Source organism: Sinocyclocheilus anshuiensis, unplaced genomic scaffold, assembly GCF_001515605.1.
Source record: "Sinocyclocheilus anshuiensis isolate Anshui unplaced genomic scaffold, SAMN03320099.WGS_v1.1 scaffold144, whole genome shotgun sequence".
Taxonomy (NCBI): domain Eukaryota; kingdom Metazoa; phylum Chordata; class Actinopteri; order Cypriniformes; family Cyprinidae; genus Sinocyclocheilus; species Sinocyclocheilus anshuiensis.
This window is the reverse complement of record NW_015555720.1, coordinates 1,038,226-1,050,043: the sequence shown is the minus strand read 5'-3', so window position 1 is coordinate 1,050,043 and position 11,818 is coordinate 1,038,226. Positions and strand designations below refer to the sequence as shown.

The following is an 11,818-nucleotide window of genomic DNA, read 5'->3' as shown; positions in this document are numbered from 1 at the left end:
ACTATTGATGTAAGTTAGATGGCTGGGTTTATAAAGGCCATGTCTATTTATGTGTCAGCAACATTTAAAAAGAAGAGGAGCACTTGGCTTGATTCTACGATGACACTGATATTTACCCGTAAGGCAGTGCTTTTGCCCAAGAGCTTAGTATCCTGAATGCTACTCACATCAGTGGCAGTCTTCCTGAATGTTAGAAATCATGGCAGGATCTGTAAGGTAACGTCACCTCTTTGTAGCTAGAAATATGATTTAATATGAATGAAGAAGTAGTGCTTGACTTTGGATGGATAAAAAGATTTGATTGTAATCTAAACTGAAGCGGACTCACCATTGAGTGTTAAAGTGTCTGTGTAGTGTAAAGATAAAAGTGTATAAAATAGTAAAGAAAAAGTGTTGAATTTTGTATGCTGACACTACAAAAATCTATAACAAAACAAAAAACAATACTGATTGTTCTAATGGTCTCTGACGTCTGTGATGTACAATGACTCCAGCGGAATGAGAGAGCAGCAGTGCATGCAGATATTCTGGTCCTATGAAACATTAAGGCACCAGAGGTATCAAAAATCTACTTGTTTTTGTTTTTTTAATAAAAAAAAAAAAAAAAAAAAGATTTCCAAGTCTTCTAAAGGCAGTTTCTGTGAGTGCATACAACATATCATGGAGGAGATGCAACTGATTGACTTCATGCTTGAGCACCTGTCATCTTCTGCAACAGAGGGATCTGTGAAAGTAGAGACACATCAAGTAGATATTTCATATGACATATCATACAAAAATATTCTATATATGGTGGATGTAGGAATGGAACTGCATTTTTAGCCTGATTTGCAAAATATATAATCATATTAGAGATTTTTAAACATTCAGTTTATTAAAGGGGTCATATGACATTGCTAAAAAATAACATTATTTTGTGTAATAAAATGTGTTTATGTGGTTTAAGGTTCAAAAAACACATTATTTTCCACATACTGTACATTATTGTTTCTCCTCTATGCCCCGCCATTCTGAAACAAGTAGATTTTTACAAAGCTCATCGTTCTGAAATGCGAGGTGTGCTCTGATTGGCCAGCTATCTAGTGCTTTGTGATTGGCCGAATTTATAAATAAAAAAATATTTCATTAATTACTGACTGATTAGTGTGCATTTTAATGTATATTTTGAATGAATTGCCCATCTAACACTGTAAAACATCTGGCCAAAAATGTCCCACACCACAAATGCATGATTAACTTCAATGTTTTGTGTCCTAATCATTTGATTTAATGGCCAGTCTCACCTTGGACAGGTCCACACCCGTGAGTGCATTAACAGACACAGGCAGCTCAGCGAGGAGACGGTTCACCTCCCCGGTCACGCGGCTGCCATCCCCACTCAGAATAACAATCTCATTGGTCCTGGCCAGAGGAGCTGCTACCTTTCCAGCGATCTGTAGGTGATGGACATTAGACAATCAAAATATGAAATCCAGGCCCATCCTACAATACCCATGTACAATTCCAGTGGTGATCTCTATCAAGGTATTCCAAATAACATATGAGAAATGTTAATTCACCTTGGGAAGTGCTTCCAGGACGAGCGCAGTCTTGGCGGCCTCTCCGTACTGCTGGTAGGCCTCTGCCTTCAGCCTCATTCTCTCAGCCTCGGCCTTCCCCACGGATGAGATAGAGATGGCCTCCGCCTCTCCGACCTTCCTGATCTTCTCTGCCTCAGCCTGAGCAATCAGCACTTTCTTCAACCTGTTCAGTGTCACGAATATAGCACAATTCATCTTGGTGTGTGTCACAGATCTGTTCCTCAGATACATAATGGATACATGATTAACATCTGTGCCACATCTGTGAAACATTATTCTAAAAGTAGAAGAGAAGCACAGATGGACACTAAAAGATTGCAGGTTCAAATCCCACAAGGGACAATCCATCAACTAGCAATGCACTTTATCATGGTTACACAACAACATGCTGAGATCGTATTTCACCTCAAAATCAAACAATAAAAAAGCAATTATATTTTTTAACGGAGTGTCTATTTACATTAAGTGCCAATAGCCCGCCTTGTTGGCAGAGGCTATTTACACTAGCTCCACCCACAAACGTGTGATAGGGATGGTCAACACTATAAAAGACGGCAGACAATCGTCAGATTCAGTGGCATAGATGGTAAAGCGCGTACCGTAGTCTATTTGATGCGATCGACCCGGGTTCAAATCCACCTTTTACAGAACTTTTTTTACTCCCTTTTCAAATCTCATATCACATCGGTAAGGCATTTATTTTCAATAAAAATTAAGGAAAAAATCTAAAAGTTGAAAATAAAGTATCGGGTAGGGTTAGGGTAGGTGTAGGGAGGGCTTTATTGTCCCAATAAGGTGGCATCCATTTAATAATTTGAATTAAAATTATAATTTACACTCAAAACGTTATTACTGCATCCTGTTTTATAATGTGCTTTAATACTGAGGTGCAGATAATTGCCACAATTTGCAATAAGTAGTATAAATATTAGAAAATCCTGCTATTTTAACATAGTGTATATAGAATCCATCACTATTTGCACTTAGTGTAAATAGCATCTATCGCTAAGAAAATATGCTATTTTCACTTAGTATTAATAGCCTCTATCGCTATTTACACTTAGTGCAAATAGCCACTGCCATTTTTTTAAATACTTTTAAGTATATTAACTTATATTAGTATATTAACATAATATTGACTGATTATGTTGTCTTTGCTTTATAGCTTATGTAAGTAATTTAATGTATTGTTCCTTCTTTTTGTAATTTTATGGTATATTTTTTTTCTTTTTCCCTTTTTTTATTTTTTATTAGTATTGTTATTATTACTTTTATTGTTAACATTGTTGTTATTATTAGTATTGTTATTGGTTTTATTTTATTAATTTACTTTTATTTATTATTTTTTTTTATTTCTGAAAAGCCTCCCGTGGACTAGTGTTGAAAATTAGCATGTGTGCTAAAACACTTAAGCAAGTGCATATGGTTTGTCCAATGTAACTGTGATGTCCATGTTAAATAACATTTTTATAATAATAATATCCCCACCGAATTTCTCATGATCATATTGTCTCCCGAGTGTTTTGTACTTTCCGTTAACCTCAGTGGTGTTTAATTTGTTATTCTCTTTAAAAGTGCAGTGCCACAATATTTCAGTGAACGTTTTTGCACGAAAAAAAAAACTTTTTCCTTTCCTCCAAGCAAAATGTATGTTATATATATATATTTTTTTTTTTATATATACTATATATTTTTTTATATATTAAAATGTTTAATATATTTAGTTGATCATTTATATTTTATTTTATTTATTTATAATGTCTATTTTCTGACTTTATTGTTTTAATAAATGTATTATTTTATTATTAATAACTTTACTTAAAAATAATTAATACATATAACATTATAATAAAACATTATTGTAATGTACTAAAATATTCATATATTTAGATGATAGATAGGACAGACAGACAGACAGACAGATAGATAGATAGATAGATCTTCCCCTACTCATCTTTTTTGACTGTTTTTCACTAGTTTTGCATGGCATTTGCCATTGAACACCAGAATTGGCAGGTCCGCCACTGGGGTCTGGAGAAGCCGTGGAGAACGTTATGCTGCCTGTAACATCGTTCAGCATGACCGGTTTGGTGGTGGGTCAGTGATGGTCTGGGGAGGCATATCCATGGAGGGACGCACAGACCTCTACAGGCTAAACAATGGCACCCTGACTGCCATTAGGTATCGGGATGAAATCCTTGGACCCACTGTCAGACCCTACGCTGGTGCAGTGGGTCCTGGCTGGGTTCCTCCTGGTGCACGACAATGCCCGGCCTCATGTGGTGAGAGTATGCAGGCAGTTCCTGGAGGATTAAGGAACTGATACCATTTAAGGCCCGATGTCCTCTAGTGGGCCCTGTGCTCACTGCCCGGCAACGGGACATTATGTTTCGGTCCATCCGACGCCGCCAGGTTGCACCTCAGACTGTCCAGGAGCTCAGTGATGCCCTGGTCCAGATCTGGGAGGAAACACCCCAGGACACCATCCGTCGTCTCATTAGGAGCATGCCCCGACGTTGTCAGGCATGCATACAAGCACATGGAGGACATACAAACTACTGAGTACCATTTTGTGTTGCTGCAATTAAATTTCAGCAAAATGGACTAGCCTGCTGCATCATTTTTTCACTTTGATTTTCGGGGTGTCTTTGAATTCAGCCCTCTGTAGGTTGATAATTTAATTGCCATTAAACGATGTGGCATCCTTTCGTTCCTAACTCATTACGCAGTCCATATCAGTACAGATATCCAGCATGATATTTTTCTCCATTGAGATCTGATGTGTTTTCAAAGTGTTCCTTTAATTTTTTTGAGCAGTGTAGATAGATAGATAGATAGATAATCTTTGCAATGCAGAGGAAACACAGAAGTTGCATCTGAATGGCATTTAGATGCTTTCACACACTGTTTAATGCAGCTCAGAGGGACATGTAATGCTTTAACCTGCAGTTACAAATGCATAAATAATGTTTTGATATTTTAAACATAAAACGTTGACAACTGATGTTTGAAATTAATTAAAAAATTAAAAGATATTTTAAATGTGAAATTAAACCCGCCAGTAGGTGGCAGCAAGTCACTGTTAATAAGTGAGTCATTGCAACTGAACCGAATCCTTTAAATGGTTGATTCATTTGAAACACCATCATGTTGCTCAGAGACGCAAAACAGTGCAGTGGCTGTGTTTGGAACTATTTTTGCTGGCAAAATCGAGCAAAAACAGGCAATATGCTGTCTAAAACGTAAGTCTATTAATTAACTTCTTGTTTATTGAACATTTGTACTCATGCTGATTTTTGGAGAGAAAAAAACGGCACTCTTCTGTGATATTAACTATATGAAATGATGTAAATATATAAATTTTCTGCCCCCATATCTTGAATTTGTGATCATTCTAAATGCATTTTAATAGACCAAATCCTGCAGTGAAAGAACGCACTCTAAATGTGCACTCGCACTAATCTAACCTACTAAAATAATATGCTGTAATAGGATTAGTCCAACGAATCATTCGGTTTGTAATGCGTACCGAACCGAAAGCCTCGTACCAAACGGTTCAATACGAATACGTGTATTGTTCATGATCATTTTACTTATTTAGGTTTGGTTATTCCCACAGATCCAAAAGACATTTTAAGCTTCATTTTATGGCTGCAATAAAGAGCCTGAAATCTACCACTGAAAAATGGAGGGTCTTGCCAGTGTCCCTAATTGGCCGTGTTAATGCTATAAAAATGGTGGCCCTTCCAAGGTTTTTATATTTGTTTCAGAATTTGCCAATCTATCTGACAAAATCTTTCTTTAGAAACCTAGATTCTATAATTTTCTCTTTTATTTGGGGCTTTAAGGCACATCGCATCTTTAAGGCTCATTTAGAAAAATCTAAAGAGCTGGGTGGATTGGCAATGCCAGTTTTTCAACATTACTTTTGGGCAGCAAATGTTAGGGCTTTGATGTATTGGAATCATGGCTCGCCTTGTTCTGATCAGAGGGTGGCGCATACTCCTAGCTGGATTCTTATGGAATCTCATTCTGTAAACAAAAGTTCTCTCCCTGCTTTACTATTAGCCAATTTGAGTGTTCCTTTAAAGAACACCTCTTTGCCTTATCATTTGCAGTTGGCATTAATGTTGGGCATGGTTGTGGCCAAGAGAATTATATTAAGGGATTGGAAAGCCACTGCTCCCCCATGTTTTCAGAAATGGCATGTGGAGATGGTCTCCGTTTTAAACCTTGAAAAAAGTTGGGTCATGTTGTTTGTTTGTTGTTGTTATAAAACAAATAAAAATAATATGGCAAATATGAATACGTGTATCGTTACACCCCTAATAGATAGATAGATAGATAGCCACACTCACTTGTGTCTTCAGCAGGACGCTTGACCGTCGCAATCAGCTCCTTCTCTGTCCTCTCAATTTCTTTCTCCTCAATGGAGATCTGCTTTTTCCTCTGCACAACCTCGATTTCGATCTCCTCCAATCTGATCTTCTGCTGCTCTTTAGCTGCCTGTAGTTCATAGGCCAGCTGAGACTCTGCTTTCTGTGTAGAAGAGAGACACATATCACATGATTACTATCACTCTCATCTGAGACTGATAAATGTGAATGTATAAGCTCACATCCGGCCAGCTAACAAGATGACTGTGATTTAAAATGATGGCCCTGGATTGAAATGAAATTGAATCCAACCTTAGTGTTCACTTCTTGATTGAAAGCAGCTTTCTGCAGCTCCAGCTCTCGCTTGGAGTCGGCCATTTTAGTGTCGGCCAAGAACTTCACATCCATCATTTCTTTCTTGCACTCAGCTTCCTGATCAGGGAGGAGGGAGAAAACGGAAGCTAATGAATGCCACACATCTAATGGATAATGCATTAGCAATAAAAACAGTGAAGCCTGAAGTCTCTTACTCTAATCCCAGCATCCCTCTCTGCCTCCGCCACTCCGATGTCAGCGTCCCTTTGTACAGCCGCTGTCTGAGTTTTTCCAAGAGAGCTCAGGTAGTCCAGCTTATCATAGACATCCTGTAAAGAAAAAACAAGTCAATATTTTTTATTACATTTTAATGTTTATTTATTATTATTTTAATTATAATATTTAATTATGACTTAAAATGATATGAAATATATCATAAAATGATGTGAAATGTTGTGTGGGTTGTTAACTAAAACGATTTTTATAAATTCATTAATTGAAATAAAGATGAAATAAAATAAAATATTAAATATGAAAAATGTAAAAACTTTAAAATTAGTCAATGAAAATGAGAAATGTTGCCTTGGCAACTAAGTGAAATCAAGTAAGTTTAAGTACTAAAATTACTAAAACTAAACACACACAAAAATGACAAAAGCACATAATTACTTTTACTAACAATTTTACTACTACAATTACTCAAATTAATTTAATAAGTAAATTAATTATGACTAAATAAAATAGAAATGAAATAAACAAATTTAAATTTAAATAAATGAAATAAAAAATAAAAGCTAATTTAAAATATTAAGAAATACTATAAGTAGTGCTGTCAAATCCATTAATCGCATCCAAAATAAAAGTCTGTTTACATAATATGTGTACTGTGTATATTTTATGTATAAATAAATACACACACATACATGTACATATTTAAGAAATATTTACATGTATATGTATTCATATTGATTTATACTATATATAAATATATTATATGTATTTCTTAAATATATACATGTCTGTGTGTGTATTTATATACTGTATACCTATAAATATACACATTTATTTTGGATGCAATTCATTGATTTGACAGCACTAACTATAATATTATTTTTGTATTAATATTATTACTATTATATAAGACATCTATCTGTCACCCCTTGATTTATACATGTATACTGGCTGAAGGTGTCATACTGAGGTCTAGAATGGAGGCGGGTCACTTCTACACCTTGTCCATGCGCATGATTTTGCATTAAGAAACACACACATCTTACTTTTATGGTGAAGCTGAGGATCTCAATGCCCATCCGGCCCACATCAGGAGCTGCCACCTCCCTCACCAGCCGAGCGAACTCATCTCTGTCCTGGTAGATCTGCTCCACTGTCAAAGTGCCTGTCGTAAGAACAGCAACAGAACATCAGCTTCATAGAATCACACACATAAGCACTGTATTTTAATGAGGCTACTGGAATTGTTAGTTATCTATTAACCTAAGATAGAACGCAAATGTCCCTCCAGGGTTTGCAGGACCACAGCCTTGATTTCCATGACAGACTTTCCCAGAAACTGCTCACAGGCAACAGCCAGCAAGTCTTTGTCAGTCATAACCTTGACCTGATGAAAACACAAAGCAAGAGTTAAACCAGCCCTTCATTTTGCTTTTTGAACTCTTCTAAAATAATTTGAAATAAAAGTTTAAAAATGTACTACCATTCAAAGGTTTCGAGCCATTACAAAATTTTAGGCAGCCATTATTCCAGTGTTCAGTGTAGGGTTATTATAATTAACTTTAACTAAAACTTTAAGTAAAATAAACTAAAAATAAAATATAAAAACAAAACTTTAACTTATTCTATTTCAGCTACTTTCCAATGCAAAATTTATCCTTTTTTGTATTCAACTTGATCCTAAAATGGTACAAAAAAAAAATTGAATAAAAACTATACAGACATTTATTTTTAAACAACATAAACTAATGAAAATGACAAAAAACACAACAAAATTACTAAAAATAAAACTATTTCAAAATATTCATAAAAACTATAATAGTATCTTAATGATACTAAAATAACATTGCTTGAGTATCACATGATCCTTCAGAAATCATTCTAATGAGCTGATTTGCTACTCACAAAACATTACTTATTATTATCCATGTTGAAAACAGTTGTGCTGCTTAATATATCTAATAAATGTGATACTTTTTTTTTTCAGGAATTTTTGAGTATTTAAAATATAAATCTGTAACATTATTAATGTATTTACTGTCATTTTCGGTATAAAAATTACATTATTCAATAAAATTATTCATTTCTTTCAAAAAAAGGCTAAACTTTTGAACGATAGTCTATACCATAACTTTCAAGACCCAAAAACAATGTACTGATACTAAGCTGCAATGATGACTGCAATAATGATGCAAATGATGGAAAATCTAAAAAATAAATGTGATAAAACAACAGTAAATGAGCTCTGAGTGTTTACTTGAGCAACTCCTGTAACTGTAATAGCGACTCCCTCCGCTGTCTCCACGTCTTCACACTTAGGCTGTAGTGTCATAATCTCTAGTGTAATTCTGGGGGAAAACACAACCTTTAAGTATAACTAAACAATGCCTAAAGCAAGAAAAACCTGATTTTCCAAATCTTGTTAACGTTGCAGAACTCAAAAAATGGGACAAGAGTGCAAAGACAATGGCAGTGGCTGACAGGAAATTCAGTATGCAATCTGAGAGATGTTCACGGGAAAGAATGAAGCAAACGCTCGATAGAAAAGCATCAGATCAGCTCATAAATCAACTAATTCAGCTGATCATGGAAATTTAAGAAGTAAACAGAAATAGTAACGACAGATGAATATGATAAAAGTATCTCTTAAAGCAATCTCTGAAGACCTCTATACAGCCAAACTGGTTTGACAAACACACCTGACCAGGCGTGCCTTTTAGTTTTCTAAGGTCAGGCATTATAGTCACAGCTAAACATTGACTGTGTGTTGTTTTAGTGAACTTTGACTACATTTACTGCACTGCAGAGTGAAATGTGATCCTGTGATCCTCATTTATTTGACTGGCATTACCTCTGTGTGTCTGATATAAGCCACCATGCCCATGCCCAGCCTCCCACCACATATGTCTTTGCGTCTGACCCACAACAGGCACCTAGAAGAAGGGAAAAAAACACTTGTGATTGCAGTGATAATCTCAAAAGACACAGTCAAACATTACAAGGATAGGATCTGTGTGAACAGAGTTCAATGGTGATTAATACATGAAGTGAACTAGAAGATGCTATGAAAGATGCCCTTACTAAAAAGTCATATCATGGTACTCTGACTACCATTAGTGTTGTTTTAGTATCATTGAAATACTATTATAGATTTAATTCATATTTTTATTATTTTTTATTTGTATATATTTTGAAAGTTTTTAGTAATTTTGTGTTTTGTAATTTTTTTAGTTGTTGTTGTTTTAAATATGTATATATAGTTTTTATTGGTTTTTATTTCAGCTTTAAAAGTTGTAGTTATTTTTGTGTCATTTTAATATCAAGTTAAACTAAATGAAAATGACAAATTTTGCCTTGGCAACGAGCTGAAATAAAATTGATGTTTAAGTACATTTTACTTGATTTAGTTTACACAAAAACTGAATATTTATATATATATATTTTAAAACGTTTTTAAAGTATTTAAATAAATAATATATTTATAAATAATATATCTGACAGTGCAATACTATAGTGAGTAAAAACATAAAATAATACAAATAAAATATTTTTCAAATAATATTTTATGCATATTTTAATAATAATTTTTCTTTGGTCTTTTGGACCAAATGTGCCACGGTAGTATTATAATTTTCTTGGAGATACCCTGGAATACCATGTAAATATGGTAATGTTATCTGATACTATCTAAACGCTGGAGATTAATTGCTGGGTCAAATAAACACAGTAACGTTACTTCACGTTGCCATTTCTCAACATTTTAAAGAAATCAGCACAATGTAGCATCACCATATCACTGTTAAGCATCAAAGTGGCCGTTTCGATAAAAATAGTATATTTAGTTATGAATGAATGTAAAGAGCTATCAAATATTAAATCACTATTAAAGTGTAACGGGACGCACCTAGCAAACATAAGATACAAAAAGGAAAATACCTGTAACACTGAGTTTCGTAATTGAATATGTTTGCGCTTAAGATAAGTTAAAATTACAAAAAAAATTTCAACAGTTATGAATGACTCGTGTAAATGCGGAAGAGCTGATGAGCTAACGTAGTAACTGTTAGCTGTAGCTAGCTAATACACGACTGGATGATATTATTTACCACACAGTGAACAGTACATGTGAAAACAAACATTTACATGCACACTTCATTAACGAATGAATGCAATAATTGCATATAAATATTAAACTCCTAATATTACAAGTTCTAGTAAAACACATATATCACGATACCTGACACAACGAGCGCTTCATTTGGTCCAACAGTCAGGCAGCAACCCATACTTGCATTTAATACCAAACAATAATCCTTTCGTGTGTATTCCTATATATTTAATAAAGCGTTTATTTAGCAGCTTTTTGACTCGCAAAATGAAAAAATCTCCGCCCTAGTGAGAGAATAAATGTTTGTCAACACAGGCGACCCTGCCCACCGCCACAGGAAGGAAGGGTGGTAACATACGTGATACTGTATGGCTGTGGTGTCAAACCTAGCGAGTTCCCTGCCTAGACAGCACGTCTGAGCGTTCGAAGGCGCATATGAGGGCCAAAGATGCTGTCTAGGTAGGCAGCTCACTAGGTTTTGAGACACAGACTGTGTGTTGTCATGATTACTGTAAATGCTGACTGTATTCATGTATATATTCATTGTGCTTTTATTGCCCTTTTGAAAAAAACAGCATATGCTGGTTAGGTATGTTTTGACGCTGGTTTAAGCTGGTCCTTTGCTGGTCCTTTTGCTGGTATATGCTGGTCATGTGCTGGTCCTTTTGCTGGTATATGCTGGTCATGTGCTGGTCCTTTTGCTGGTATATGCTGGTCATGTGCTGGTCCTTTTGCTGGTATATGCTGGTCATGTGCTGGTCCTTTTGCTGGTATATGCTGGTCATGTGCTGGTCCTTTTGCTGGTATATGCTGGTCATGTGCTGGTCCTTTTGCTGGTATATGCTGGTCATGTGCTGGTCCTTTTGCTGGTATATGCTGGTCATGTGCTGGTCCTTTTGCTGGTATATGCTGGTCATGTGCTGGTCCTTTTGCTGGTATATGCTGGTCATGTGCTGGTCCTTTTGCTGGTATATGCTGGTCATGTGCTGGTCCTTTTGCTGGTATATGCTGGTCATGTGCTGGTCCTTTTGCTGGTATATGCTGGTCATGTGCTGGTCCTTTTGCTGGTATATGCTGGTCATGTGCTGGTCCTTTTGCTGGTTTATGCTGGTCATTTGCTGGCTTATGCTGGTCCTTTGCCAGCACATGACCAGCATATACCAGCAAAAGGACCAGCAAAGGACCAGCTTAAACCAGCATCCCAGTGT

General features: G+C 35.5%; 1 protein-coding gene across 1 annotated transcript; it reads right to left on the bottom strand.

Annotated features, from left to right (window-relative positions):
• Nucleotides 1-573: 573 nt before the first annotated feature.
• Nucleotides 574-10,991, bottom strand: LOC107672371 (flotillin-2-like). The gene is made up of 13 exons (XM_016465530.1): nucleotides 10,740-10,991; nucleotides 9,354-9,435; nucleotides 8,760-8,850; nucleotides 7,766-7,889; nucleotides 7,549-7,667; nucleotides 6,487-6,600; nucleotides 6,269-6,388; nucleotides 5,939-6,119; nucleotides 3,947-4,135; nucleotides 3,802-3,883; nucleotides 1,560-1,887; nucleotides 1,284-1,433; nucleotides 574-724 (listed from the first exon to the last, which is right to left on the bottom strand). Exons 1-13 carry the CDS (start codon nucleotides 10,786-10,788, stop codon nucleotides 686-688), a joined length of 1,668 nt encoding a protein of 555 aa, XP_016321016.1. The 5' UTR covers nucleotides 10,789-10,991; the 3' UTR covers nucleotides 574-685.
• Nucleotides 10,992-11,818: the final 827 nt, after the last annotated feature.

Bases quoted from the DNA above. Each gene is read 5' to 3' on its own strand.
- LOC107672371 (XM_016465530.1), bottom strand. From the start codon at position 10,788: ATGGGTTGCTGCCTGACTGTTGGACCAAATGAAGCGCTCGTTGTGTCA. The intron at 7,890-8,759 runs GTAAACACTCAG...TGTTTTCATCAG, and splicing joins CAGTTACAGGAGTTGCTCAA to GTCAAGGTTATGACTGACAA. The intron at 725-1,283 runs GTGAGACTGGCC...CTACTTTCACAG, and splicing joins CGGGTGTGGACCTGTCCAAG to ATCCCTCTGTTGCAGAAGAT.